Below are 27,089 nucleotides of genomic sequence, written 5' to 3' on the forward strand. Positions count from 1 at the left end.
CCCTGGCAGTGGAGCGTCAGCCCTACTCAGAGGCAGTAAAAAGGCTAGGACAAGCAGTGTGGTGGTTCTAATGGGCTGGGGGCTGGGTCAGGGACTCTAGACACCTAGATTGTGGGCTCTCCTGTTTACCATCTTGGTGGCAATAGGCAAAGCACTGCCCCCTTGATGGGTCTCAGTTTGTTCAAAAGGAGATTAATCTGCTTTACAGGAGAAGCATTTTGTAAACCTTATTCATGGGATCTTAGATCCAGAGCCAGAGGAGACCTTAGCTCCCACTGAGTCCAAGCCCTCATTTTACACATGAAGCCACTGAGGCCCAGACACTTGAGCTGTGACTTGCTCAAGATCATGCAGACTGGTACCCAGGCCATGCAAGAGCTGAAAAGGACCTCAGAGGACTAGAGTCTGGTTCTCTCATTTTACAGGAGAGAAAACTGAGGCACAGCCAGGCTGAAGGGACTTGTTTAGGGTCATACAGGTAGTAAGTAGCTGAAAGGATGGGGCTGGGTGGTGGGAGGCTGTCTTAAAGGATCTGAAGGACTGTGACCTGGAGGAGGGGATGGATTTGTTCTGCTGGGCTCCAGAGGGCGGAGCCAGGAGCTGAAGATGAGGGGGAGTCTGAGGGACAGAGAGGCAAGGCCAAGACAGAGAGAAAGAGAGACAGAGACAGGGAAAGAGAAGAGACATAAAGACAGAAGAGAGAGAGACAAAAAGACAAAGTGAGACAGAGATAGATGGAAACTGACAGAGACAGAGAGGAGAGTGGTACAGATCCAACAGAGACAGAAAGATGAAGAGACAGGAGAGGGAAAGGGACAGGGAGAAACAAAGAGAGACAGAAGAGAGCTAGAGACAGGGAGAAGAGAGAGGTAAAGAGAGATAGAGAGACAGAAAGAAAAAGAGAGAGACAGAGATGGAGAGACAGAAACAGAGAGAGATGGGGGAGAGGAAGGAAGGAGAGAGAGAGAGAGAGAGAGAGAGAGAGAGAGAGAGAGAGAGAGAGAGAGAGAAAGAGAGAGAGATTTTTTCTACTATAGGAAGTTTGTCCAGGAGTGGAATGGACTTCAAGGGCAAGTAGTGACTTCCCTATAACTGGTCTTCATGGTATGGAGGGGATTCTGTCCATGTATGGGTTGGACTCATACCTTCAAAATTCTGTCCAACCAAGAGATTGTGGGATAGACCTATGTGGACCCCTTGGATGTCTGCTTTTTATAGACATTAACACTGTCTCCACAGCTAGACAGACAGACAGACAGACTAGCGTTGTAGATACATACCCCTGACTGGGCTTCTCTCTTCCCCATCCCCCCAACCCCAGTCAGGAGCTGCTCAATATCTTTCACTCTTTGCATCAATTTTTTCTTTCCTGGTAGAAGGTTTTTCCCTTTGCCAAAGGGTGTGTGTGTGTGTGTGTGTGTGTGTGTGTGTGTGTGTGTGTGTGTGTGTGTGTGTGTGTGTGTGTGTGTTTCCAATTTTAACACTGGCTCCCTTGCATGATGTTATGCCTCTCTCTCTCTCTCTCTCTCTCTCTCTCTCTCTCTCTCTCTCTCTCTCTCTCTCGTTTGCTAACTGAAGGTGCGTGACAGCCCGGTTAGGCCTGGCACTTGTCACCATGGTAACAGGATGGTGGTGGGCTAGCTCACTCACTTGGAATGTAGGCCCCAGGAAGGCTGGCTCAGGGGGGAGTGAAGGGGAGGCTGTCTCCACCAAGTGGTCCCTTGCAAAGGTGGGAGAGAATGAGGAAGGAATTGAGGAACAGAATGGTGGGGCAAGGTCTAAAGCCCAGGCATTGAGAAGCTAGGGATGCTGGGAATAAGGACTGCTGGGTTTGGCTCCTCTCTACCACCAACCCACCAAGTGGCCTTGGGGAAGACCTTTATCTTCTCAGCCTCAGTTTTCTTTCTTGTAAAAGAAAGGATCAGACTGAACAATCCCTTTAGGTCTTCCTACCCTTGAGTATATGAGGATCTTTCCACTAGCTGGGTCTGGCTTTGCTCCCAGGAGTCTGTCAGGTCACAAGTGGGAGAAGTCCTTGGGGGTCTGTGTAGAGCATGCTTGTCACACTTGGGGGGGTGGCAAAGCCAGGCAGGGGAGGGGGTCAGGACTACACCAGATGGAGCTTGGGGAAAGGACAGGCCTCAGATCCAGGGACTCTGAGAAGGTAGGAATTAATAAAAAACAAATGTAAAGTCTTATGTGGGGATTCAAAACAATGAACTCCATGAGGGTTGGACAGGGGGTTAAAGAACCATTTTTATGAGAAAGATCCCAGGCCAGTGATCAGTGTCAGGGTGAACTTTCTATTCCATCCTTGTCCATCAATGGAAATCAGAGATCAGAATCTTAGAACAGAGAAAATCAGAGCTGGGAGGGGCCTTAGGACAGGGAATGTCAGGGCTGGAGGGGCCTGAGAACAGGGGATGTCGGGGCTGGAGGGGCCTGAGAACAGGGAATGTTGGGGCTGGGAAGGACCTCTTAGCACACCTTGTTTTGCTTCCTCATTTAACTGGTAAGGAAAATGAGTTCTGGAGAAGGACAGTGATGGGCCCAGGGTCACACAGTGCTCAAGTCAGGACTAGAAGCCCTGTTTCCTGATCTCTCTGCTTCACGGAGCAACCCTGTCTAACCTGTCTAACCTAGTCTAACCAGACTAACCTGACTGAGGCTCTAAATCAAGAAAATGTTAGTTGTGGGTGTTTCTCTAGAATGGCCTCCACATCTGCTATCCAAAACGTCCTACAGAACAAGTCAACACTAAGTACATTTAGACATCTTGAAGGAAGGAAATGTTTGTTAAGTGCCTATTGTGTGCCAGGCCCTGGGCTAAGAGCTTTTTAAATAAATATTATCTCATTCAATCCTCGGAACAATCCCGTGAGGCAGCTGCTATTAATTATTCCCATTTTACAAGTGGGAAAACTGAGAGAGAAAGTGGGTAAGTGACTTGCTCAAGGACTCATGGCTAGTGTCTGAGCCTGGATTTGAAATGAGGTCTTCCTAACTCCAGACCCAGTGGTCTAACCATTGTTCCACCTATCTTTCCTGGCCCAAAAAGGGCACATTAGAAATACTTCTTGGGTAGGACCATGGCCCTCTTGGACAATCTGGGGAAACCTACGGAGGCCTTCTCAGAATCAAGGTTTTCTTTTTTTAAATTGAATTAATTTGTTTGTTTTCAGTTTTCAACAATCACTTCCATAAGTCTTAGATTTTCTCCCCTTCCCTTCTCCCTCCCTTTCCGAGATGGCATGTACTCTTATATGGGCCCTATACATACATTCTTATTAACCACATTTTCACATTAGTCATGTTGCATGGAAGAATTAAAATGAATGGGAGAAAGCATGAGAAAAACCAAAACAAAACAAAACATAAAAAAGAGATAATATTCTGCTTCATTCAGCATTCCAGTTCCATAATTCTTTCTCTGAATGTGGATGGCATTTTGCCTCAAGAGTCCTTTGGAAATGTTGTAGGTCCTTGCATTGTTGTGAAGGACTAAGTGTATCAGAAACAGTCTTTGCACACTGTGGTTGTTACTGTGTACAAAGTTCTCCTGGTTCTGCTCCTTTCACTCAGCATCAGTTCCTATAAGTCCTTCCAGACCTCTCTGAAGTCTTCCTGTTCATCATTTCTTACAGCACAATAGTATTTCATTACATTCATATACCACAACTTGTTCAGTCATTCCCCAATGGCTGCGCATCCCCTTGATTTCCAGTTTTTGACCACCACAAAGAGAACTTCTATCAATATTTTTGTGCATGTGGGACCTTTTCCCATTTTTATGATCTCTTTGGGATACAGTCCTAGAAGCTATATTACTGGGTCAAAGGGTATGCACATTTCTGTAGCCCTTTGGGCATAGTTCCACACTGCTCTCCAGAATGGTTGAATCAGCTCACAGCTCCAGCAACAATGAATTAGTGTTCCAACTCTCCCACATCTTCTCCACCATTTATCATCTTCCTGTTTTGTCATGTTAGCCAATCTGATAGGTGTGATGTGGTACCTCAGAGTTGTTTTTATTTGTATTTCTCTAATCAACAGTGATTTAGAACATTTTTTCATGTGATTATAGATAACTTTAATTTCTTCCTCTGAAAACTGCCTGTTCATATCCTTTGACCATTTATCAGTTGGAAGATGACTTGTATTCTTGTACATTTGACTCAGTTCTCTATTTTAGAAATGAGGCCTTTATCACAGACACTAGTTGCAAAAATTCTTTCCCAATTTTAGAATCATGGTTTTCTAAAAAATTCATTAATTGAAGGCAATGCTAAATTTCATTTAGTGAAAATAAAGGTATAATTCTTTTTCTCACCCAAGTTTGCATCCTCCTAACCTCCTTGAGGGCAGGGCTGTATGCAGTTAGGGCCTTGGTGATAAATACTTGTTAGACCAGGACCCTCTCTCTTCCCCAGTGGAAGCTTCTTGGGGGCAGGGAATACTTGACTTTTCTGTTTGTAAGTCTTTATAAATGGTTCTTTAATTAATTAATTAATTGAATTGTTAATTGATTGGATTGGTACAGACAATGGAGAGGTGATACTTGGCCATCAGAGACCAGGCATGACCAGGGTGGGCTGCCACCTAGTATGTCTCAGAGGTGGGGTGACTGCTACAGGATGGAGCAGAGAAGGGACAGGCTAGCAAGGTGCTGATGGAGGACACAAAAACCTGGTTTGTGAGGAGATCCTGCATCTGAGTTACAGGGTCTGGGGCAAGTGGCTCCTGGATTTGGGCTTGGGACAGAGCTCTGGTTTCATGTGTCTGAGCAGGAGGTGGCCTCCTAGTCTGAGATCAGGGGAGCAGCTGGGGCATGGGGGAAGTCACACTGTCCCTCTGCCTCCTGGGGCATGGAGGTGGTGCCCAGTCCAGGGCTGGTGTGGATTTTTTTGGTTAGTGTTGGGAGGCTGGAGAAGCCTAGGAGCTTGGGGCATCAGGGAGCTGAGTCCAGGTGGATGGATGAGAATGAGCATTGGTTGGTGATTAATCTGGATCTTCTCTCTCATCCTTTGCTTCTCTCTGTTTCTCCCCTCCACCCCTTCCTCTCTTTGTCTTTTATGGTCTGTATTCTTCCCTTTGCTCTTCTCTCTGGTCTGTTCTCCTTCTGCTCTCCCCTTTTTCACTCTCTCCTTGCTCTTCCTCTTTCCCCTCCCTGTTTTGCTCTCTGGGGCTGCATTTCCATCTGCCCCAGGGTCTCACCTCCATATTCTCAAGTCGGGCGTCCCGGAAACAGGCTGGCCGAGCCCAGGACCCAGCTGGCACCATGGAGACCTATAGGAACCCAACTGAGGTACAGATGAGCCAGCTGGTGCTGCTATGCCACACAAACCACCGAGGGGAGCTGAGCGTGGGTCAGCTGCTGAAGTGGATAGACATAACTGCCTGTCTCTCAGGTAAAGCCCAAAAGCTCCCTCCCTCCTTTCCTCTCCCTCCCTCCCTCCATCCGGGGACAGCCCACTCCCGTCGTGGATGGCTCATTGTTAGGGAGTTCATACTGACAGCTGGGTGACTTTCCTGGCTCCTTGTTCCACCTTCTGGGACCAAGCAGAAAGTTTAATCTGTGCTCCCTGAACAGCTTTTCAAATACTTGGCGAAGGCTACCCTGCTCCCTCTCCACCCTCACCTTCCCTTCTCTAGTCTAAACACCTTCATGCCCTTCAACTCGTCCTCTCACGACCCATACAGAAGCACCTCATCTTCCTGGGCTATCTTTAGCTTGTCCACGTCCTTCCTAAAGCCTGGTGCCCAGAACCCAACATAGTCTTCTAGGAGCAGGCACTGTGCCATAATGTTAACTGTTAATACTCAGCATTTCTATCGAACCCTAAAGAGGGCAAAGTTCATGTTTATCTCATTTTATCCTTGTAACCACTCTGGGAGGTAGGTGGTGTTTTTCTTATTCCCATTTTATAGATGAGGAAATAGGCAGATGGAAGTTAAGTGACTTGTCTTGAGTCACACAGCTAGTAGGTATCCAAGGCTGGATTTGAACTCAGACCTGACTCCCCTGTGATATTTCACTGCCTAACAGAACTAAGATAGTGCATGTGCCTTTCCCCCCATTTTACTGGTGAGGAAATTGGGACTTAAGGCATGATGTAACAAAAGCAGCCCTGGACTGGAGTTGGAAAATCTGGGTTCGACTCTTACCTCTGACATTTTCTCTTTGTGTTCCTCCCCTTCTCCTGCCTTGGTTTTCTCCCCTATCAAATGAACAGATGGGATTAATTGAGCTCTAAACTTTTTCCTGACTCCAAGTCTTGTGATCTAAGTCTTGGCCAAGGTCACCTGGATCATAGCTGCTACAGCAGAGACTCAGCCTAAGCCTTGGACTCCAAGCAATGTGCCCTCTCTAGGCTGCAGAAGTAGAAGGGGCTCCCAAACTTATCTAGTCTACCTCATTTTGGAGATGGGGTAACTGAGACCCAGAAGAGTTAAGTGACTTGCAGGGAGTCATGCAATGATTAAGCAGAAGAGCTGAGATTTGAATCCAACTCAGACATCCTTTCAAGGACATTATATATGTCATTTTCACCACTCCAAATTCCATAACCATTGTGCTGGGCAATAATCATAGGGTGGTGGGACCTCAGAGGTCCCATACTGCGGCCCCCTAATTTTAGAGGAGGAAACTGAGAGACAGGAGGATTTAAAAATTTTTTTATTTCTTCCAGGCAATCAGGGTTAAATGAATTGCGTGTCAAGTGTCTGAGGCTGGATTTGAACTCAGGTCCTCCTGACTCCAGGGCTGGGGCTCTATCCACTGTACCACCTTAGCTGCCCCAGGAACTTATAAATATAAGTAGGATATGGTTTCTACTTTCATGGTGCTTACAACCAACTTAGCATCCAAAGACCTATGTGAATTCCTTTCACTCGTATGTATCATTTGCATGAGTCAGAGTCATTAAACATTTATCAAGCATCTACCAGGATACAAAGAAAACCATCAGACAATCCCTGCCCTCACAGAGCTCCAGTCTAATGGGGGAGGCAATGTTAGGTAAAAAGCAGAGGACTGGTGGTGGCTGTGGGTACCCAGCACAAGGGGTGATGGAATCCTGCCCAGATAAGAAATGACCTGAGGAGGTGGGTGTCACAGAGTTGATTTCATTTTGCAGAAAGATGGTTCTGGAAATCATGAGATCCAGGGGAGAGGCCAGGTGGGAAATGATGAGGGGAATTCCTGGAGTACTCTCATTGAATGATCTTATTGGAGATCTGGGAGGAGCCTCCTCCTCTCTCCAAACACAAGGTGTAGGATGACGTTAGACAAGTCACATCCCTTGTCTAAGCCTCAGTTCTTTCTCTATAAAATGATGAAGCTTGGACTAAATGCCATCTAAGGCCCCCTTCTGACTCTAAATTCTTTTCTTTCTCCCTCCTTGGCTCCTTCCCAGTGCTTCATTTAGAAACAATATTTGAATCCTAGCTTTGTCACTTATGACCCATGTGACCTTCCATCTGAGCTTCAGTTTTCCATCTGTAAAATGGGCATCATAATACTTGAACTAACCCAGTTCCCAGAGGCATCATGAGGACAGTGTTTTTTACATCTTAAAGGGCTACAAAGATAGACATATTTTATTTTGAATCAGTTTCTTCATTCTGGCTCTATCTCCTGAGCCCAATCATCACCCATTCCCTTGTTCTGGCTTTCCTGGCAGCATGGAGTTGTTGGAATTTGGAGGAGCTGGGGAAGATTCTGGTTTTCCTATTTCCTAACTGGGCGAGTCACTTTGTCCCCTGAGGTCTCAGTTTCCTCATGTGTAAAATGAAGGAATTGGACTAGATGAACCCCAACATCCCTTCCAGCCCTAGATCTGTGGTCCTTTGGATGTGGCTGTTGGGGTTTGAAAACTTGGCTCCCAAAGAGAACCACTTGGGACTTTTTAAAGAGAACAAGATTTCCCCGGGGCCCCTTGTAAGAGCAGCCAACCAAATGGTGGTTTATGGAGCAAGAATTGGAGAGGTGTGGGGGTGGGGGGAGGGCGGTACCTTCTGAAGGTCCTTTCTGTTCCAAGAAGGTGTGTCTGCCCTCTGCCTTGTTTATAGAAAGAAACAAATCCCTCCATTTCTCTACCTTTCCATCCCCCACTCACAAGTGTAAGGGAATGGAGAACAAAGTCAGTAGCCATCAGAGCACAGCTAGGATGGACCCAATTCAGTGCAATAAGCATGGAGTAGGTGCCTACTGTGTGCCATGCTCTGGGGTTGATTCTGAGAGCCAGGGAGATTTGGTAAAGGAGACAGTGACCCCTAATGAGCAAGGGCAGAAAGAGCTTGGAGAGAGAGAGCTTCAGGCCCAGTGAGGCCCACTGCCTCACAAGTCATCCATTGTTCCTTGGGCTTGGTCTGGAAGGTGGGACTGGAGACAAGTGTCTGGAAGTGAGAACTGGGGCCCTGTTCTCAAGCTGGTCCCAGTCTGGGTCTCGCCTACCTGGCTGAGACTCCAGATGGAGTCGGGGTGGTAGAATGTAAAGTCCCCTACTGGGGACACTCAATCAAATGATTGAGCAGATGGCTCTTGGGGGGAGCAGCTCCCAGACCTGGTTGGGGGATGGAGATATCACAGAATAGACCAGAGGGATGATAGAGCCAGAGGGACCTCAGAACCTTGGATGTACAACATGACAGCATGCTGAATGTCAGAGCAGGAAGGGACCAGCTTAGAGCACAGGGTGTAGAGATAGGAATAGAATGCAAGAAGATAGAACCCAGAATATGAGAACCTAGAATGTGAGAACACAGAACCTAGAATGTAAGAAGACAGAGCCTAGAATGTGAGAACCTGAAGCCTAGAATGTGAAAACCTGGAACCTAGAACATAAGGATCTAGAATCCAGAATGCGAGAACCTAGAGTGTGAGAATATAGAACCCATAGTATCAGAGTGGGGAAAAATCTCTAAGTATAGAATTATTAGAACAGTGAACATAGAACACAAAACGTACAATGCCTTAAAAGTAGATTTTTTATTAGCATTCTGTTTTTGCAGTTGCCTAGATTTTCCCAGTATCCTTCTCCCTCTCCTCTCCTCGAGAGCCATCTCTCTTATCTTATCTTTAAAAGAGAAAAAGAAGAGGAGGAAGAAGAGGAGCACACAGTGTTTTAGCAAGAAAAGATATCAGACCACAGAACGTTAGAACCTAGAACACAAGTGGTTAGAATTTTGTGTTGTTAGAATGTAGAATATTGGAGTAGGAAGGGGTCTTGGAAAATAAAACATTGTTTATAGAACATAGGACCTAGAATAAAATATTGAATCCTAGAGCATTGAACATAGAACCTATAATGTTAGAACAGGAAGAGATCTCAGAAGGTAGAATACTGGAACCTAGAACATAAATGGTTAGAATTGGTAGGGACCACAGTAATTTGCCATTAGAATCTAGAACATTAAAACAGGAAGAGATCTCAGAAGGTGGAATTTTAGAATCTAGAACATTAGGTCAGGAAGCTAAGAACATGGTGTATTAGAACCTAGATGATTGATGCAGGAAAGGACTAAAACTCACCAATACCCTATTGTGTTGTCATTCAGTCATGTCTAACTCTTTCTGACCTCATGGACTATGTCCATGAGGTTTTCTTGGCAAAGATGCTGGAGTAGTTTGCAATTCCCTTCTCCAGTGTGTCCCCATTTGACAGATGAGGAACTGAGGCAAATAGGACTTAAGTGACTTGTCCAGAGTCATACAGCTAGCAAGTACCTGAGGTTGAATTTGAATTTGTGTCTTCCTGACTCCAGGGCCAGCATTCTGCACACCAGGGAGTCTCCTGGCTGCCAGAATCATGTTTGTAGATGCTTAGGTTAAAATACAGAGGAATACTAAGGAAACTAATTCTCCTAGAGGTCAGTTATCTCAATATTTTAAAAAAGCAAGTTATAGATCCCGGGTTAAAAGCCCTGCACTGAAAGAGGCTGGGCTAAGCCTGCAGTCCTGCCGGTGCCATTGCTGATCAGTGCAGATTTGGACCAGGAAGAAAGGCGCTGGTGGGTGACCCAGAGTCAGGGAGGTACATTGGACAGCGCCCAGGACTGGCAGTCCTACTCCCAGGTGATTCAGACAAAATATAAGCTCTTTGCAAGCAGGCCCTATTTCATTCTTTGTTTGGATACCCCCAGAGATTGGCACAGGGCTGGACACAGAGTAGATGCTTAATAAAGGTTTGTTGATGGACTGATGCAGTGGAACGTATATTGTATGTGGAGATCAGACAGTCAGGGTCCCCTCTACCTGTGTAGCGAGTAATTTCTCCTTTCCTGGTCCTCAGTTTCCAAATCCGTAGAATGGGAAGGGTGGACTAGATGACTCTCAGGGCCCTTACAGCTCTAAATGTCTGATCTTGGGCATTGGGCAGCTGAGTGACCTTGGGCAGGGTGCTAGCTCTTTCTGGGCCCTTGGTGTGCCTGAGCGCATGTTCCTGGCAGGGACCCAGAGTGGGAATGGTTGGGACAAGCTCTGCCAAGCAGTTCTCTCTTCCCTTCCTTCCCTCCCACCTACAAGCCCAGGGACTTGAGCCAGGGGAGCTGCCTCATGGGTGGGGGTGGGGGTGGGGGAGGGAGGAAGAGAGAAATGGGAAGGAGTGTAGACCTCCAGGGTGGAGTCACTGAGCCTGCCTTCCCTAACACACCACAGGGAGCCAATGTATTAAATTCATTTTTTTTTTAATTTATAAAGTCTCCCCAGTGGTTTCTTTTAGGGGAAAGATAATCAATGCAGCTTAGGGTGCATACACAATAGCATTAAGGAGCTAATTAAATTTTGCAATTAGATGTTGCTACCCTGGTTTTTTAAGTCTTGGTTGGCTCAAAAAATATGGTGAGGCTTTTGTTTTATTTTGTTTTTTTAAAGGCAAAACCTCAGTCTGGTCCTAGTAGCCATCCTGAGGGAGAGGGACTGGCTTGGCCTCAGAGCAGAACCAGGAGCCATGGTGTGGGGTGGGTAACAGACTTAGGTTGGATGGCAGGACAAATTTCCTCATCATTAGGGCTATCCTAAAGTGGAATGGGAGGGGTCATTCTCCGTCCTCTGAAGTCTTTACACAGAGAAACTGAGAGGCAGCAGAGACTAAGGGCACACCACATGGGCAGGGTGACATTGACAAGCTGGTGAGTGCCCAGAGGAGGATGATGAGGGCACTGAAGATCATGAAACCAGGGGGAGGGGCAGAGAGAGAACAGGAGAGCTGTCTGGACTTTGTAGATGGGAGCCAAGACCACCGGGCAGAAGGCTCTGAGCAACAGTCCTAGGCTCCATATGTTCAGAACTGTCCCAGTGTGGGGTGGCACGCCTCAGGAGTCATGGGGTCCTTACCCTAAGTCTGGGTGGCCACCTATGTGGCACTCGGTCATGAGGTCCAGATTAGGGGTGGACTCAGTGATCTCAGAGGTCCTGTCTAGCACTAGACGCCTTTGATTCTGGGGGGGCATCAGGTGACTTTGGGGGCATGTGCCCCTTTCTCTTTCCTTGTGTGTAGCTGAGAGACATGCAGGCTGCTCGTGTGTAACGGCCTCAGTGGATGACATCTATTTTGAGCACACTATTAGGTGAGTGACCGACTGCCCCATTTGGGCCTGAGCCCCCTCCCCTATCCCAACCTACCACTGATTCCTCAGTGACCCCAGCCATTGCCCAACCTCCAAATCATGTCATACAAGGCTAGGTGGGAGTTAGGGGCATTTAACCCTAGAGAAGAGAAGGCTTGGCGTGTGAACATGACCTGTTTAAGTGTCTGAAGGCCACCAGGGACAAGGGGGCTTGCCTCAGAGGGTGAGCTAGGACAAGAGTCATTTTGGGGAGGCAGTTGAATATGGGGGAAAGAAGCCAGAGGACCTGGGTTCTAATTCTACTCTGATGCCTACTACCTATTTCTTCTGTCTTTGGGTCTCAGTTTCCTCATCTGTAAAGTGAGAATATTGAACAAAATGGCTTCCAGGATCCCTCCCAGCTATGGATATCTTTTCAGACAAAGAGGGTTGTACAAGAGGGTGAGCTTCCTGTAATCACTAAGGGAAGGGAGGATGACCACTAAGGTCAGACTGGATGCCTTCCAGGCCCTCCTGGTGCTGAGATTCTGTGGCTCTTCAACTGCCCTGAGCTGGCCTGGTTGACTAAGAAGGGGGTGAGGGAAGGGAAGACTTTTTGAGGAACATAATCACTCAACTGGTAGAGATTTAAAGTGTCTAAAGTGAGGGAGCACAAAGATTGTTATTCCTATGGGCCAGATGAGGAAACTGAGGCAGAGAATGGAAGTGACCTATGCGTAGTCACACAGGATTAGTCCAGAGACCAGAAGAGGCCTCTGTTTTACCTTAGCAGATGTGTGACCTTGGGCAAATGACTTCTCTCCAGTTTTATCAAAGAGAAAGCAAGGTTTAGCTTGAAGGTTTAGAGATAAATCTGAGCATCCTCTGTGGAGGGCTGGAAGGAATGTCCTCTATGGATGGGTGGAAGGAACTGGGGGTGTTGAGCCTGGAGCAGAGAAGTCTGGTGCCGTTCAGTCATTTTTCAGTCATGTCCCACTCTCTGTGACCCCATTTGGGGCTGTCTTGGCAGAGATACTGGAGGGGTTGGCCATTTCTCCAGCTCATTTTACAGATGAGGAAACTGAGGCAAACAGGATTTAGTGACTTGCCCAGGGTCACACAGCTAGAAAGTGTCTGAAGTCAGATCTGAACTCAGAAAGATGAGTCTTTCGGACTCCAGGCCCAGTATTCTACCCACTGCACTACCCAGCTGCCCCTTAGGAAGGAAATGATAATTGCCTTCAAATATTTGAAGGGCTGAGTTTGCCTTTATTCTGCTTGGCCCCCAGAAGGCAGAACCAGGCATCGTGGATGGCAGGTCTAGGGGTGATAGTTTCAGCTCAGTATAAACTGCCTGACGGTCACAGTTGGGCCACAGTGGGTGGCCTCTTTGGCTAGGCTTGGATGGGTAGAGGGATGACACATTTATTAAGCTCTTTCTCTGTGTTATGGCCTGAGCTTACACATATAAATAAGCAAGACAGTCTCTGCTCTCAAGGCGCTACTGAGTCTCTGGAGGGGTGTGAGTGGTCAGTAGCCTGGGATGCCATAGAGGAGTCTGTGGGTAGGGGCTGGGCTCCTTGTCTTGGGAGGGCACTGAGGGGCTGGGTGGCAGGTAAGCTCTATCCCCATGTGGCCCTCTGGAAAAGGGACGTGGCTGATTTGGTGTGGGTTGGATGTTGCAGCAGCCACATTGAAGGAGGCTGTTTTGCTAGTGAGGGCGGGAGAGCCTGGCTCTCCTGAGGAGTCTCCCTGCCAAGGGAGACTTGTTCCCTCTTGTCTCCATTGGATGGCACCTCTGCAGGATGCTGGCGGGCGCCCACGCCTTGCTGTGCCGAGGACTTCTGACGCATCCGGGCAAGGAGTTTGCTGGCCCCATGCCCAGGGCTGTGAGTGTGTGTGTGTGTGTGTGTGTGTGTGTGTGTGTGTGTGTGAGAGAGAGAGAGAGAGAGAGAGAGAGAGAGAGAGAGAGAGAGAGAGAGAGAGAGAGAGAGAGAAAGAGAAAGAGAAAGAGACAGAGAGAGAGAGAACAGGAAGGGAGAGAGAGAGAGAGGGAGGGAGAGAGAGAGAAAAAGAGAGAGACACAGAGAGAGAGACAGAGAGAGAAGAAGGAAGGAAGGCTTGTTTATGCCCAGTGGGTTGTAACACAGGCATATCAGGAATGAGAGTGGCTACTCCTTCCAGGTCTGTTGCTCTAGGGAAGGAGTGTGGGGCAATGGATGGATGAGTCGACAAGGTCAAGAGTAGGGCAGAACCTTCCCAGGCATCCTGGCTGGCTAGTGCCCAGGGAGAGGTGCCATTGAGATGGGCCTGGACTGCAGCTATAAGCCCTTGCTGGGACTGAGGCCGTGACCTGGTTTGGGTGGGGAACCAAGGCAAGGAAGGGCTGCAGCTGGGGAAAATTGGGGAGGCCCGGAGGATTAGAAACTGGGATGTCAGAGAGGTAAAGGGGTGACCTTGGGGAGCACCCAGGCCAACCCTCTTTTCATCAGGCAGTCAGCTGCAGAACTGACCTTGAACTCTGCTTTCATCTCAGAGTTAAATGTTTCTTTTCCAGGCAGACCACATGGGAGTCCTATTACCTTAGAACTGAATAGGACCTCAGAACTGAGTAGGGCCTTTCTGTAGATCCTTAGCCAGGGAGGCCACATCCACAGGCACACCTGTCTGCCCTCACACACAGAGTCTTGGGTATTCTTGTAATTGGGGTGGGGGAAGACAGGAGATCCCTGAGTTCCCCAAGGGTGATGGGTGGGGGATTGTGGGAAACTCTGGCTAGAGGAGCCAGGGAGAGGAGTGAGGGAAACCCCGTGCTGCAGAGAGGGAAGATCAGGCTTCTGGGAGAAATGAAGGGAGACCTGTCTCAGGGCCCTGCCTCAGCTTTACACAAGCTGGGCATTTTGGGTAAATGACATTGGCTTCTAGTCACCTCCACGATCAAATGCAAAGTGCTCTGTTTGGCATTCAAAGCCCTTCACAACCCACCCCCCTCCCTTTCCAGTCTTCTGATGCCTTACTCCCTGGCTGGTACTCTTCACTGTGGTGACACCCACCTCCTGGCTGTTCTACAAACAAAAAACTCTGTCTCTAGGCTCCAGGCCTTTTCTCTGGCTGTGCCTCATGCCTGGAAGGCCCTCCCTCTTCATCTCTGCCTACTGCCTTCCCTGACTTTCTTTAAGTCCCAGCTCAAATCCCAGGAAGCCTTCCCCAAGCCCTTTTCATTCCAGGGCCTTCCCTCTGTTCATTATTTCCCATTTGCCTTGTCTGTCGCTTGTTTGTCCATATTTGTTGGCATTTTGTCTCCCCCAGTAGATTGTGATGTCCTTGAAGGCAGAGGCTATCTTCTGTCTCTTTTTGTATCCCCAGAGCTTAGCACAGTGTTGGGCATATAGTAGGACTTCACATTTACAGACCTACTGGGCCTCAGATTGAGGTGTCCCTCCTGCCCTCCTGAGTCACATGTCTTGGGAAGTTTTGGACTAGGTGTGGACTTGGTTTTTTTCAGAGTATTTCACCATCATTTAAATTCTCCAAGGAAATAATTAGCATTGGGTCTCCAAGATCTTTTTTCCCCAAAAGACTGAGATGTAGAAAGGCTAAGTAATTTGCTCCACACAGTTAACAGGATAGCTGCAAAAAACATCATCATCCCCACACATTGTAGGTACCATAACATCATAGGATTTAGCGGATAGAGGAGGAAGCTTCCTAGATCTCCTAGCCCAAGGGTCTAACCCTACAACCCAACAGCCACATGGGGCCCACCCAGCTTCCCTATGGCCTGAGGGTGGCCCACTGGAGGTTTGCTCAGCTCCTGTCATTGAGGAAGAAACTAAGGCCTCTGGAGGGAGTGACCAGTGGTAAGGGACTTGCTTGGATTTGCACCCAAATCAAGGGCTCATTCAAATATAATACAATGGCCCATGTGATATCATAGCAAGGAGGGGCCTGAGAATATTAGAGCTCATGATGGTCTTCGAACAGCCTTTGAGCCCTTCCCTCTCTCCTTCCTTCCTTCCTTCCTTCCTTCCTTCCTTCCTTCCTTCTTTCCTTCTTTCCTTCCTTCTTTCCTTCCTTCCCTCCCTCCCTCCTTCCTTCCTTCCCTCCTTCCTTCCTTCCTTCCCTCCTTCCTTCCTTCCTTCCTTCTTCTCTTCCTTCCTTCCCTCCTTCCTTCCTTCCTTCCCTCCTTCCTTCCTTCCTTCCTTCCTTCCCTCCCTCCTTCCTTCCCTCCTTCCTTCCTTCCCTCCTTCCTTCCTTCCTTCTTCTCTTCCTTCCTTCCTTCCCTCCTTCCTTCCTTCCTCCCTCCCTTCCTTTCTTCCCTCCTCCCTTCCTTCCTTCCCTCCTTCCTTCCCTCCTTCCTTCCTTCCTTCCTCCTTCCTTCCTTCCTTCCCTCCTTCCTTCCTTCCCTCCTTCCTTCCTTCCCTCCTTCCTTCCTTCCCTCCTTCCTTCCTTCCTTCTTCTCTTCCTTCCTTCCTTCCCTCCTTCCTTCCTTCCTTCTTCTCTTCCTTCCTTCCCTCCTTCCTTCCTTCCTTCCCTCCTTCCCTCCTTCCTTCCTTCCCTCCTTCCTTCCTTCCTTCTTCTCTTCCTTCCTTCCTTCCCTCCTTCCTTCCTTCCTCCCTCCCTTCCTTTCTTCCCTCCTCCCTTCCTTCCTTCCCTCCTTCCTTCCCTCCTTCCTTCCTTCCTTCCTTCCTTCCTTCCTTCCTTCCTTCCTTCCTTCCTTCCTCCTTCCTTCCTTCCTTCCCTCCTTCCTTCCTTCCCTCCTTCCTTCCTTCCCTCCTTCCTTCCTTCCTTCTTCTCTTCCTTCCTTCCTTCCCTCCTTCCTTCCTTCCTTCTTCTCTTCCTTCCTTCCTTCCTTCCTCCCTTCCTCTCCTCCCTCCTTCCTTCCCTTTCTCCCTTCCTCCCTTCCTCCCTCCTTCCTTCCCTTTCTCCCTCCCTCCCTTCCTTCCTCCCTTCCTCCCTTTCTCCTTCCCTCTCTTCCTTCCCTCCTTTTTCCCTCCCTCCCTTCTTCCTTCATTCCTTTTTCCTTCCCCACTTCCCTTCCCTTCTTTCCTTCCTTCTTCTCTGATCATAATAACAGCTGATAGTTTATGATGCACCTTAAGGTTTGCAAAGCACTTTATGCATACAGTATCTTATTTGATCTCCACAGCAATGCTGGGTGGTAGGTCCTAGAGGGATTCTTAGTCCCATTTTCCAGATAGAGAAACTGAGGCTGAGAGAGATTTAGTGACTTGCCTTTGGGCACTCATCTAAGAAGGTGAAAGGGGTTGGATTTGAGCCCAGACCTCTCTTGAATCTAGGGTCAGCGCTCTCTTTGTACTAGTAATGTGCATTACTCTTACCTGGCCTGTACCCTAATCACAAGATTTAGAGCTTTAGAGTTGGAGGGAACCTCAGAGGAAGTCTTGTGCAACCCTCACCTCTCACAGATGAGTCAATTGAGGTCTGAGGATGTTAAATGACTTGCCCAGAATTACACACATAGTAAATGACTGCACTGGGATTTGAACTTGGGTCATCTGACTCCACTGGACCAGGATGTCTCTGTCTCTTTACCAGATTTCATGCTTAATTGTGTCCTCCCACCCCACTGATCAGCTCCTTGAGGGCTGGTGTTTTTCATTTTGGTATTCCTAGTGCCACACACAGTATCCAGTCATAATAAGAAGTTAATAAATGTTTACTGAATGAATAAATAAATAAATGGTCCATCCTCAAGGATCTCACAAGACATTGAAAATCAAATTGTAATACCACAGAGCAATCAATCAATTAACATGCATTTATTAAGCACCTTCGGTATGCATACCATCCTAGATGCCTGAAATATAAAGACACAAAAGGAAACATGCCTGCCCTTGAGGAGCTTTCAGGGGGAACAACACAGAGAGGAGAGTGAGGGAGCCAGGGAAGGGAGTCTGAGAGACAGCAGAGCCACCAGAAGGTCCGTTGACATGCCCTGTCCAGTAGCAATGACTGGGTGGATTCCGTGACACTTGTTGACACTTGTTCCCAAAGCAAGAACAAGAGATAGAATGTAGTTGAAGGAAGTTGGGGGTTGAAAGGGTGGAAGGTGGGATGGGGAATGACCCACGAGAAGAGGCATGTGCTGGGGAGAGCCTGGGGTCCTGGATATGACCAGTGTCTGAGAAAAATGCTTTGTTAAGCATCGATCCTTTTCTAAAGCGGGGCAGGGATGGTAAGGGAAGGCACAGAGGCAGTTACGGCTGAAGGAGTGAGATGAGGGATATCTCACTACCTGCTGTGGGGTAAATAGGGGGGGCTTCCTGGAGGTGGGAGGACCTGAGTTAGGCTTGTAAGGACTGACTAAATTATCTGAATCCAAATAGGACAGAGGAGGGGAGCATTACAGTGGGGAAATAGTGTGTGGAGATATAGGAAAGTAAGGAGTGTTCAATGATAATGGGGTCATAGGTCTAGAGTTGGAAGGCCATGTAGCCCCACCCCCTTACTTTACAGAGAAGCAGACTGAGGCTCAGCTTGCCCACAGTCAGTAAGTGCCTCCACACCCTGCACGATCCCTTACTTTACCTGCTGCCCCTCAGGGTTGATGGGGCCTTAAACAAGGCAGGCTCTAAAGCCAAGGTGCCTAGTCTCTATACCATCACTTTCTTTTCATCACCCTCTTTTCTCTAGGCCTTCCCTAGCCCCCTTTTTCCCACTGACTATGTGGGAATTAATCCTCTGGCTCTGATGTTCTCTCAGTGATGGTCAGTTAGAATGAGTGGAGGGCCCATCCACAAGCGCTGGACCCCTAGACCTCCAGAAAGGTAGCACCAAGGACCCTCTGAAAGCATTGGTGATCCTAGGCTTGGACATAGGCTCCTGCCTGATCTTGAAGTACTTGATGGACAGATTATCAGAAGGAAGGGACATTAGGCCCTGGGGGTGGAACCAGGCTTGGGAGTGATGGGAGGGTAGAGGAGGGCTTGGCCTAAACCCCAGCCTGGCAGGGAGAGCTGTCCCAGAGTGAACCCCTCTGCCTGGGGGCCTCAGGGTTCCTCCTTTCTTCCCTTCTCCTCCTCTCCTTTCCTCCTACTGGATAACTTAGTGTCACAGGAAGAGCTGGAAGGTGCTTGGAAATCATTCGTATCACCCCCCTGGTTCTATAGATCAGGAAACTGCTGACTGGTCACCTAAGGTCAAGCAGGGAGGAAGCAGCCCAGCCAGAATTGGAACCCAGGGCCTCTTGGGTCAGAGTTACACTTACTGTTCTCTCCCCAGAACCGGACAAGTGGTCAACATAAAAGCCAAGGTGAACAGGGCCTTCAACTCCAGCATGGAGGTGTGTAGGGGGAAGGGGAAAGGTATGTAAGGGGGAAGGGTTGGAGGCTGGAGGCAGGTATATATGGGGGAGGGGTTGGTGGTTGGGGGGCAGGTATGTATGGGAGGAGGGGTTGGAGGCTAGGGAGCAGGTGTGTATGGGGGGGTTGGGGCCCTGAGGTACCATCTGGGAGCTGGGTGGGTTTTTTGGCTCACTGCCCTAACTCCAGCACCCCAAGTTCCAGTGTATCCCCTCCCTTCCCACTAGGGTGTCTCCTTCCCTCTGATCACGCTTGGTTTTTGACTTCTTTCCTCTGGTTGTTCTTGTCCAACATTAATGACAGCTCACATTTCTATAGCGTCTGGGGGTCTACAAAGCCTGTCTTCATAGCTATCCCATGGGAAAGTAATGTAAGGACTCTTTATCCTACTTGGCTGATGAGGAAACTAACACCCAGAGAAGGGAAATGGATTACCCAAGATCCCTGAGCTCGGGGTCAGAATCAAAACCCCAAGTCCCGGTTCTTTGCCTTAGGTAGTGTGGTGTAGTAAGCAGGGTACTGGATGGGGGTCATGAGTCCTGGGTTCCAATTTCTTTATGCCTCTTAGCCAGCCTTGGTGACCTTGGACAAACCCCCTCATGGCCCACTCCAGGGCATCCTGGGCACAGTTCCAGTGGGCTTTGGGCACCAGCCTCCCCTGGGTACTCATTCTCATCTCTAGGAGGTTGGTCAGCAGTGGGTAGACAGAAACATTTTCCTTTGACCATAGCAACTATTGAAGTTCATTTTCTAAGGACAGGAAGGTTTGTACTTTTTGTTATTCCAAGGAAATCAGAAATGGAGGCAGATTCATGTTTCTCTGGTCCCAGACAACTCTATATGGTTACAAGTAGTAGAGGCAGGTGGTGATTTGCATTGGTAGAGGGAGTTTCTTCACTGGGAATTCTTCTAAATCACAAATCCCCCCCAAATTCATCACCAGCGTTCTGACCCTGCCATGTCCGCATGGAATCTCCTGTTCTACTGAGTTGGACCAAGCAGGTTGGGCCATTTTCCGGGTTCCAAGTTCCAGCCATCTTTCAGGATATTGGGGAGACCCCATTGCCTCCTGGACTGATCCCCCACTGCTTTCTCAGACCTCCTCTTTGCAGCCATGGCTTTCTCTGAGGCCCCAGGCCCCAGTATCTGACATATTCAGAATCTGGACTGGACTTCCTCTCAGCCCTGGACTGGACAAGTGGATTCATACATGGCCTACACATGAAAAACTAAGGCTCTGTGAGCCCCCAGGGAGGCTGAGGGGAGCCCCAAGAACCTACTGCTGAGTTTCCTCAAACCCAGATGTCTTTACCCTGCTAGGTGGGCATCCAGGTTACCTCAGAGGACCTGTGCACTGAGACGCAGTGGAGTGTGTGCAAAGCTCTGGCCACATTTGTGGCCCAGCGAGACTCTTCTAAGGTAGGGAAAGGGCTGCCATCACCATTTCAATTCAGTTAATGACCAGCTCTAGTGGTCCAGAATTTCTCTGTAGCTGTGGGTCACTTTTATAGGCTGAGGGGCCTGGACCAGCAGCGAGGCTCAGCTTCCCTGGGGCAGGGAGGGCAGCCAAGAGCCTGTGGTCCCAGCCGAGTCCAGCAAATGTCCATGAAGTGGTATAGGGCCAAACCAGGCAGGCTGGCATAATTGTAGGATTCATAGGACCTGTACAGGGTGTGTTCAGGGATCATAGAATCCTAGATGTGGGACTGGGGTGGGAACAGGAGGGGGATCAGAGACTCTCTGGTCTAAGCCCTTGTTTTTTAGAGGAGGAAACTACTGTCCAGGGAGGATTAAACAATTTTCCCTAGGTAAAGACAGCTGAAAAATGTCAGAGGTGGAATTTGAGCTCAGATCTTGTGCTTCCAGAAACTGGAATGCTTTCCACCATACTTAAACTCCTACTGTAAGAGGACTGGAGGAAGAAGCTAGAAAAGAGAAGACTGGGGTGAGTAGGGAGGGGAGAGGGACAGGAGAGCTGATAGCTCTCTTCCATTATTTATTTGAGGTGCTAGTAAGTGCAAGTGGGATTAGATTTATCCTCTGTGGTTTCAAAGAGCTGAACCAGGAGCAGAAAACAGAACAAAGAAAGGCACAGAGACTCGATATCAGGGAGACATTCCTAACAGTTACAGTTGTCCCAGGATAGGACGGGCTGCTTCCCTAGTTAGTGTATACCCTTATCCCTGGAGGTCCCTCAAGCAAAGGCAGGATGATCTCTTGTCTAGTATATTTGAGTAGGGTCTGATTTTCAGTTATAGGTTCAGCCAGGTGACCCCTGAAGCCCTTGCCCTCAATCAATCAATCAATCTTTTATTCAGCCCCTTCCATGTACCAGGCACTGTCCTGGGTGCTGAGGTACAGACACAATGAATGAAACTCTCCTTCCTCCCAAAGGGATCATCTAGTCCAATTCTCCTCATTTTACAGAGAAAGCAGAGTTTGGGAATTGATTTCCCCAATATGTCACAGTGACTAAATCCTCTAATGGACATTGAGGCAGCTGGGTGATGCAAAGAGCATTGGGCCTGGAGTCAGGAAGACCAGAGTTCTAATCCTGCCCCTGACTCCACCTAGATGAGTGGCCCAGGACAAGTTACTTAATCTTTGTCTGCCTCCATTTCCTCATCTACAGATTGAGGATAATAGTAACACCTACATCCCAGGGTAGCTGTGAAGATAAAATGAGGTAACATTTGCAAAGTGCTTCGCAAATCTTTGTGTCGTTATTATTTGCAGTCCTGTCCAGTTGTGTGACTCATGGTTCTGTAAGCTTGAGGGACCAGGCAGGAGGGGGTGGTCAGCAGTCATGGAGGGCAACCTGGCAGAGGTGATACTTGAGCTGCACCTCGCATGATTTCTTTTGGTGGGGAGTTGATAGAAAGCATTTTAGGCACGGGCTTTAGGAGAAAAAAAGATGGAAGAGGGGCAAAATGTACTTGAGTTCAGGGATGGCCTGGACCCTGGGCTGGCTGGGGCTAAGCAGATGAGTAGGGGGAAATAACGCAGCATAGGGAAGGAACACACTTGCCTAGGTAATTAAACTATAATCTCTGGCTCAGTTAATCATTCCTGGGGGAAGCATCCGGTTTGAAGCACAATGCCAGAGCCTACACCATTACAATAATCACCGCCATCATCGTGCTGCTGATAACAATAAGAGCTGGCATTTAGGGTTACAAAACGCTTCACATATGTTATTTCATTGGATCCTTGCAACAACCCTGTGAGGCAGGTGACATTGTCTCCATTTTACAGATGAGGAGATAGAGGCACAGGGAGGCCAAGTGACTTGCACAGAATTGTCTCCCTTTATATAATATTAGCTCCTCGAGGGTAGGGATTATTTCATTTTGGTCTTTGAACTCCTCCAGACAGTACCATGCCAGGAATGTACTTAATAAATACTTGCTGATCCCAGCAGAGCCCCTGGCAGACTGGAGGAGACAGAGGGAGGTTCGAGATTGCTGGTTTTTCTTTAGGAAGAGTGCCTCATATTCTAACAAACTTCCTGTTCACTCCAGCTCCAGTTTTCGGGATGCCACTCTCTCCTCGTTCTTCTCCTACCTCTCTGGCTGCTCCTTCTCAGTCTCCTTTGCTGGATCCTCCTCCAGGTCAGAGCAGCTAACAGTGGAGGTCCCCAGAGCTCTGTCCTGCACATTTTTCTCGTCTCTTCCTTCACTTGATGATCTCATTAGTTCTCATGGTTTCAATGATCTCTTTGCAGATGGCTCTTAGATCCACCTGTCCTGTCCTCACCTTTCTCCCAACCTCTCATCTCACATTTCTAATTACTTTTAGATATCTTGTACCACAAACACCTTAAACTCAATGTGTTCAAAACTGGACTCTCCCTAACCCAATGTTCCTTTACTATTCTTTTACTGTCAAGGGGATCGCCATTCTCTCAGATACCCAGGCTCCCAACCTCGGTGTCATCTTCAATTCATCACTCTCACCCACCCCTGTATCCGTTCACTGGTCAAATCCTGTCATTTCTACATGTACAACTTCTCCTATATGCCCCCTCTCTCCTCTGGACCTGCTACCACCTTGGTGCAGGTTCTTAGTCCCTCATATCTGGATTCTTGCAATAGCTTGCTAGCTGTATGTTTATCATAAGGCTCCCCCAGCTCCAGTCCATTCAACACATCAAACTGATTGCCCTAAAGCACAAGTCTGTTTATGTCAACACCTCTCCCCACACAGAATTCAATCAACTCCACTGGTTCCCTATCACTTCCAATATCAAATATAAAATCATCTGTTTGGCGTTCAAAGCCCTTCCTAACCTGGTTCCATACCCTTGACCCACCCTTCTAGTCTTTTTTACACCTTACCACCTCTTGGATCCTGTGATCCAGAGATAGCGACCTCTTTGATGCACCTTGAGAAAGATGCTCCTCTAGGCTTTGAGGATTTTCACGGTGTATCCCTCATGTCTGGAATTCTCTCACTCTTCATCTTTGCTTTCTAGCTTCCCTGCAGACCCAGCTAAAATCCTCTCTTCTATAGGAAGTCTTTCCTGGTCCTCCTTAATTCCAGTGCCTCCCCTCTGGGGAATGTCTCTAATTTATCCTTGTACATAGTCTGTTTGTACAGAGTTATTTGCATGTTGTCTCTCCCATCTCACCATGAGCTCTCTGAGAATGGACATTGTCTTTTACCTTTTTTTGTACCCCCATAGCTTAGCACAATGCCTGGCACATGGTAGGTGCTTAATAAATGTTTGCTGACTGATAGGTCTGACCACATTCCATCCCTCTTCCAATTCAGTAAACCCAGTTGGCTCCCTAACACATCCTAGATCAAATATACAATTTTCTGCTTGATTTTCCAAGCTCTTCTTAACTTGGCACCTTCCTAACTTTCCAGTCTTCATTAACCTTACTGGCTGCCCCTCCACATACACTAATGGGCAATCCAATGACCCTGGCCTCTGTGCTATACTTTGACATCTCATGTCCTGCTGTCCCCTGTGCCTGGAGTTATCTCTCTCCTCATCTCTACTTCCCGACTTCCTTGGCTTCTTTCAAATCCTAGCAAATTTTCCTGATTCAGACTTCCCCCCTTTGCTAATTCCCCTTAATGCTAGAGACTTTCTTCTGTTTATTATCTCCAATTATCCTGTCTACAGCTTTTTGGTGAAGGCTTCTGTGTAGATTCTCTCCCTCATTAGACTTTGAGAGTGGGGATGCATTTTTTGCCTTTCTTTGCATCCGTAGTACTTGGCACAATGCCTGACACCCAGCAGGTGCTTAATAGTTGTCTGAGGACGGGTTGAGCATCTGTTACTAGATACGACAGCTAATGAAGGCTAAGAGGCAAGAAAACCCCTTCCTGGCTCCTGCTACACCCTGTTACCATCACAGGGAGCACCTCAAAATACCTACTTTTGGCCTGAGCCTGAGACTCTCAAGTTGCATCACTGACTCTAGGGGATGGCCACCTTAGCTATTTAAATACCTCAAAGGGAGGAGTCAATCTTCAACCAGCAAACCCCCAGTTCCTCTTCCAATTCAATCAGAGAAACTTTGCCACACTTTGTAAGGGAACCCTGGGGGCTAAAACAGCTTTGTAATTAGTTTAACACCTCTTAAACATATTACCACTTTATTACCTCTGTGACAGCCCTTTGCGGAGACACAACTGCCTCACTGGACACCAGTGAACCGATTGGTCCAAGACCAACTGCCCTTCTTTACTTAGGTAGCTGCACTCTCTCTCCTCTCAGAGAATGGGGGCTGCCTGACAGTAGAACATCTTTCTTTCTTTTTTAATCTTTGTAACCCCAGTATTTAGCACAGTACTTGACATGTAATGTTGTCGTTGTTCTATTATTTTCAATCATGTCCAACTCTTTCTGACTCCATTTGGGGTTTTCTTGGCAAAGATAGAGGAATGATTTGCCATTAACCTTCTCCAGCTCATTTTACAGGTGAGGAAACTGAGGCAAACAAGGTTAAGTGATTGGCCCAGGGTATCACAGATAGGAAGTGTCTGAGGCCAGATTTGAACTCAGAAAGAGGAGTCTTCCTGGTTCCCAGTCCAGTGTTCTGTCCACTGCACCACCACTGTAGTGTGTGTTCAATACATGTTTATTGCTTGATCTCAGCTGAGTCCCTGGTAAACTGGTTGAGACTAGGGGAAGGATCTAGGTCTTACCTTAGGGAAGAATCAATATACATCAATATCCTGAATCAAAATTATGTATCAATATATAAGAATCAATATATATTTTAGAGAAGTATCTATATGGTATAAATGCTAATATGTCCTATATTATAATGTTATAGTCTGTAATATATTCTCGACATATGTAGCAGTGGTAGTGACCTGAGAGCAAGAAGATGCTTTGGCCTCCAAGCAACAAAGTCCTGCCAACGTTTATTGTGTGTCCGGTACATGCAGGGACCTGTTGGGACCACAGGATTTAGAGCCAAAATCAATCAATCAACAAATGTTCATCAAGTACCTATTAATCGCCAGGCACCGGGATTACAATTGCAAAAATGCCCTCAAAGAGCTGACATACTATGAGGGTCACGATGCAGGAATCGTATACTTGCATATGCAATAACAGGTAGCACTGTCGGGCCCAGGGACCACTTGCCTTCTCCTGCCAAGAGGCCCCTCGCTCTGAGCTTATGGATAGCCTAGTTCAGTTCTGAGAGAGCCTGACACTTAAAAGAGAGCGGTAGGTCGGTTTCTTTTTCATGCTCTTTGGTTCTTTATGCCCCCTCCTCAGAGCCTTGTGGAAAATCACCGAAAGCTTAGATTTGACTCATCTCTAGGATTTCCCCAAAAGAGCATAGAAAGTACTCAACGTCAAGCAGATATAGGACAGTTATTTATTTCCTTCACTGAGAAAGAAATGCTTAGAACACTAAAGACTAATAAGTATGTACTGACAGACTCAGAACTTGATCTAGTAACAAATACTTCCTATGGGACTCTCCCAGGAGGTTGATACTTAAAACATTAAAATGTGAGAAGTTTAATGGGATTGTTGAAATGGCATTTCACCTTTGCTTTAACTCTATAGTGTTCTAACAACTCCCTTAAGATCAATGTCTTCTGGAAGACCAGGATGGGGCTTGAGTTTCTCCTCCTGTCCATTTTCTCCAGAAAGTGCTTATAGGAGTACCTGAGTGAGGGACTCAGGGGCTCCTGACTCATGAAACCACCTTGAAGGCTAGAAACATCTATCTCAAGATCACTATTTGATCACCTATATTTGGGAAAGAAATACAAAAATGAGGAGGCCAATAGGGACATGCTTTAGCTATTATGTGTAAACCTGTTGCTGAATGTGCAGAAAGGGGTGCAGGGAGTATGTAGTTCCTTTCTCCCCTAGCATGGGAAGTCCCAAACAGAGAATTCCATAATGCACATTCCAGGGAGAGGAGGAGGAGAATTAGTGAAACTTGTCTTTTTCTCTTAAGTCTACTGTAGGGTGTTTGGTCGGAGAGGTCAGGGAGGAATAGGGGGAAGGATGTAGGATCTTAAAGGCTGGTGGTGGAGAGATCTTTGGGAAGAAAGATGATGTGGAATTATCCAAGGTTGTATCCCAAGGAGGCGCCTTCTTCTTCATTGGGTCGCATCTCCTGTCAATGCATAGATCATTCCATGATATAAAAAGATACACTTTTTGTTGATTTCAGTCTCTTCTTGCCTTTGCTCCTTCTCTCCCATTCTGTGTGGCAGGTAAAGCTAAAACAGATCTTGCCGCTGACAGAGGAGGAAAAGGTGGAGTACAGTGTGGCAGCAGAGCGTCGAAGGATGAGGCTGGTATACACAGAAACCATCCGGGACCTACTGACCAAGAGCATCATTCAGGATGGTGAGGTGCTCCTGGAGGACCCAGTGTGGGAGCAGATCATGGGGTGGGTGGAGAGAAATGGCCTGGGATTGAAGTCCAGTGACTAGGGGGGTAAGAAGACTGAAAACCATGCCAAGTAAAAGGGGAGATACTCCAGAGGAGAGAAGCCTCAGGGGGCACATAAAGTCCATTGCTAAGAATTTGAAGGTCTGTGTGGAAAAGAGGTTAGACTTCCTCCACTTGGTCCTACTGGGTAGAACAATGGATACAAGATGCAAAGAGTGGGTCACTTCCCTCTGGCCTTGCTGACCACTCCTTGGTTGCTCTATACATTGAAAGCCTTCCTAAGAATTGGAGCAAATCTGCCCCACTCTGGGCCTTAGTTTACTCTTCTGTAA

At 47.7% G+C, this 27,089-nt stretch overlaps 1 protein-coding gene across 12 annotated transcripts in view; it reads left to right on the forward strand.

Moving 5' to 3' along the window:
* The window catches only part of ACOT11 (acyl-CoA thioesterase 11), an 85,281-nt gene that overhangs the window by 38,747 nt on the left and 19,445 nt on the right, over positions 1-27,089 (forward strand). For 11 of the 12 annotated variants that reach the window (XR_011975836.1, XR_011975837.1, XR_011975838.1 and 8 more), the window contains 5 exons: positions 5,207-5,408; positions 11,499-11,568; positions 18,793-18,853; positions 20,193-20,291; positions 26,577-26,712. Coding sequence is in view for 9 of the 12 variants with exons in the window: in XM_072649555.1 (XP_072505656.1) it covers positions 5,207-5,408; positions 11,499-11,568; positions 18,793-18,853; positions 20,193-20,291; positions 26,577-26,712 (568 nt within the window). In the remaining 3 variants the exon portion in view is untranslated. Of the gene's footprint in view, positions 1-5,206; positions 5,409-11,498; positions 11,569-18,792; positions 18,854-20,192; positions 20,292-26,576; positions 26,713-27,089 lie in introns of those variants that run through there. The other variant, XM_072649563.1, reaches the window with a different exon arrangement.

The sequence above is a fragment of the Notamacropus eugenii genome, chromosome 2 (genome assembly GCF_028372415.1).
Source record: "Notamacropus eugenii isolate mMacEug1 chromosome 2, mMacEug1.pri_v2, whole genome shotgun sequence".
Lineage (NCBI taxonomy): Eukaryota > Metazoa > Chordata > Mammalia > Diprotodontia > Macropodidae > Notamacropus > Notamacropus eugenii.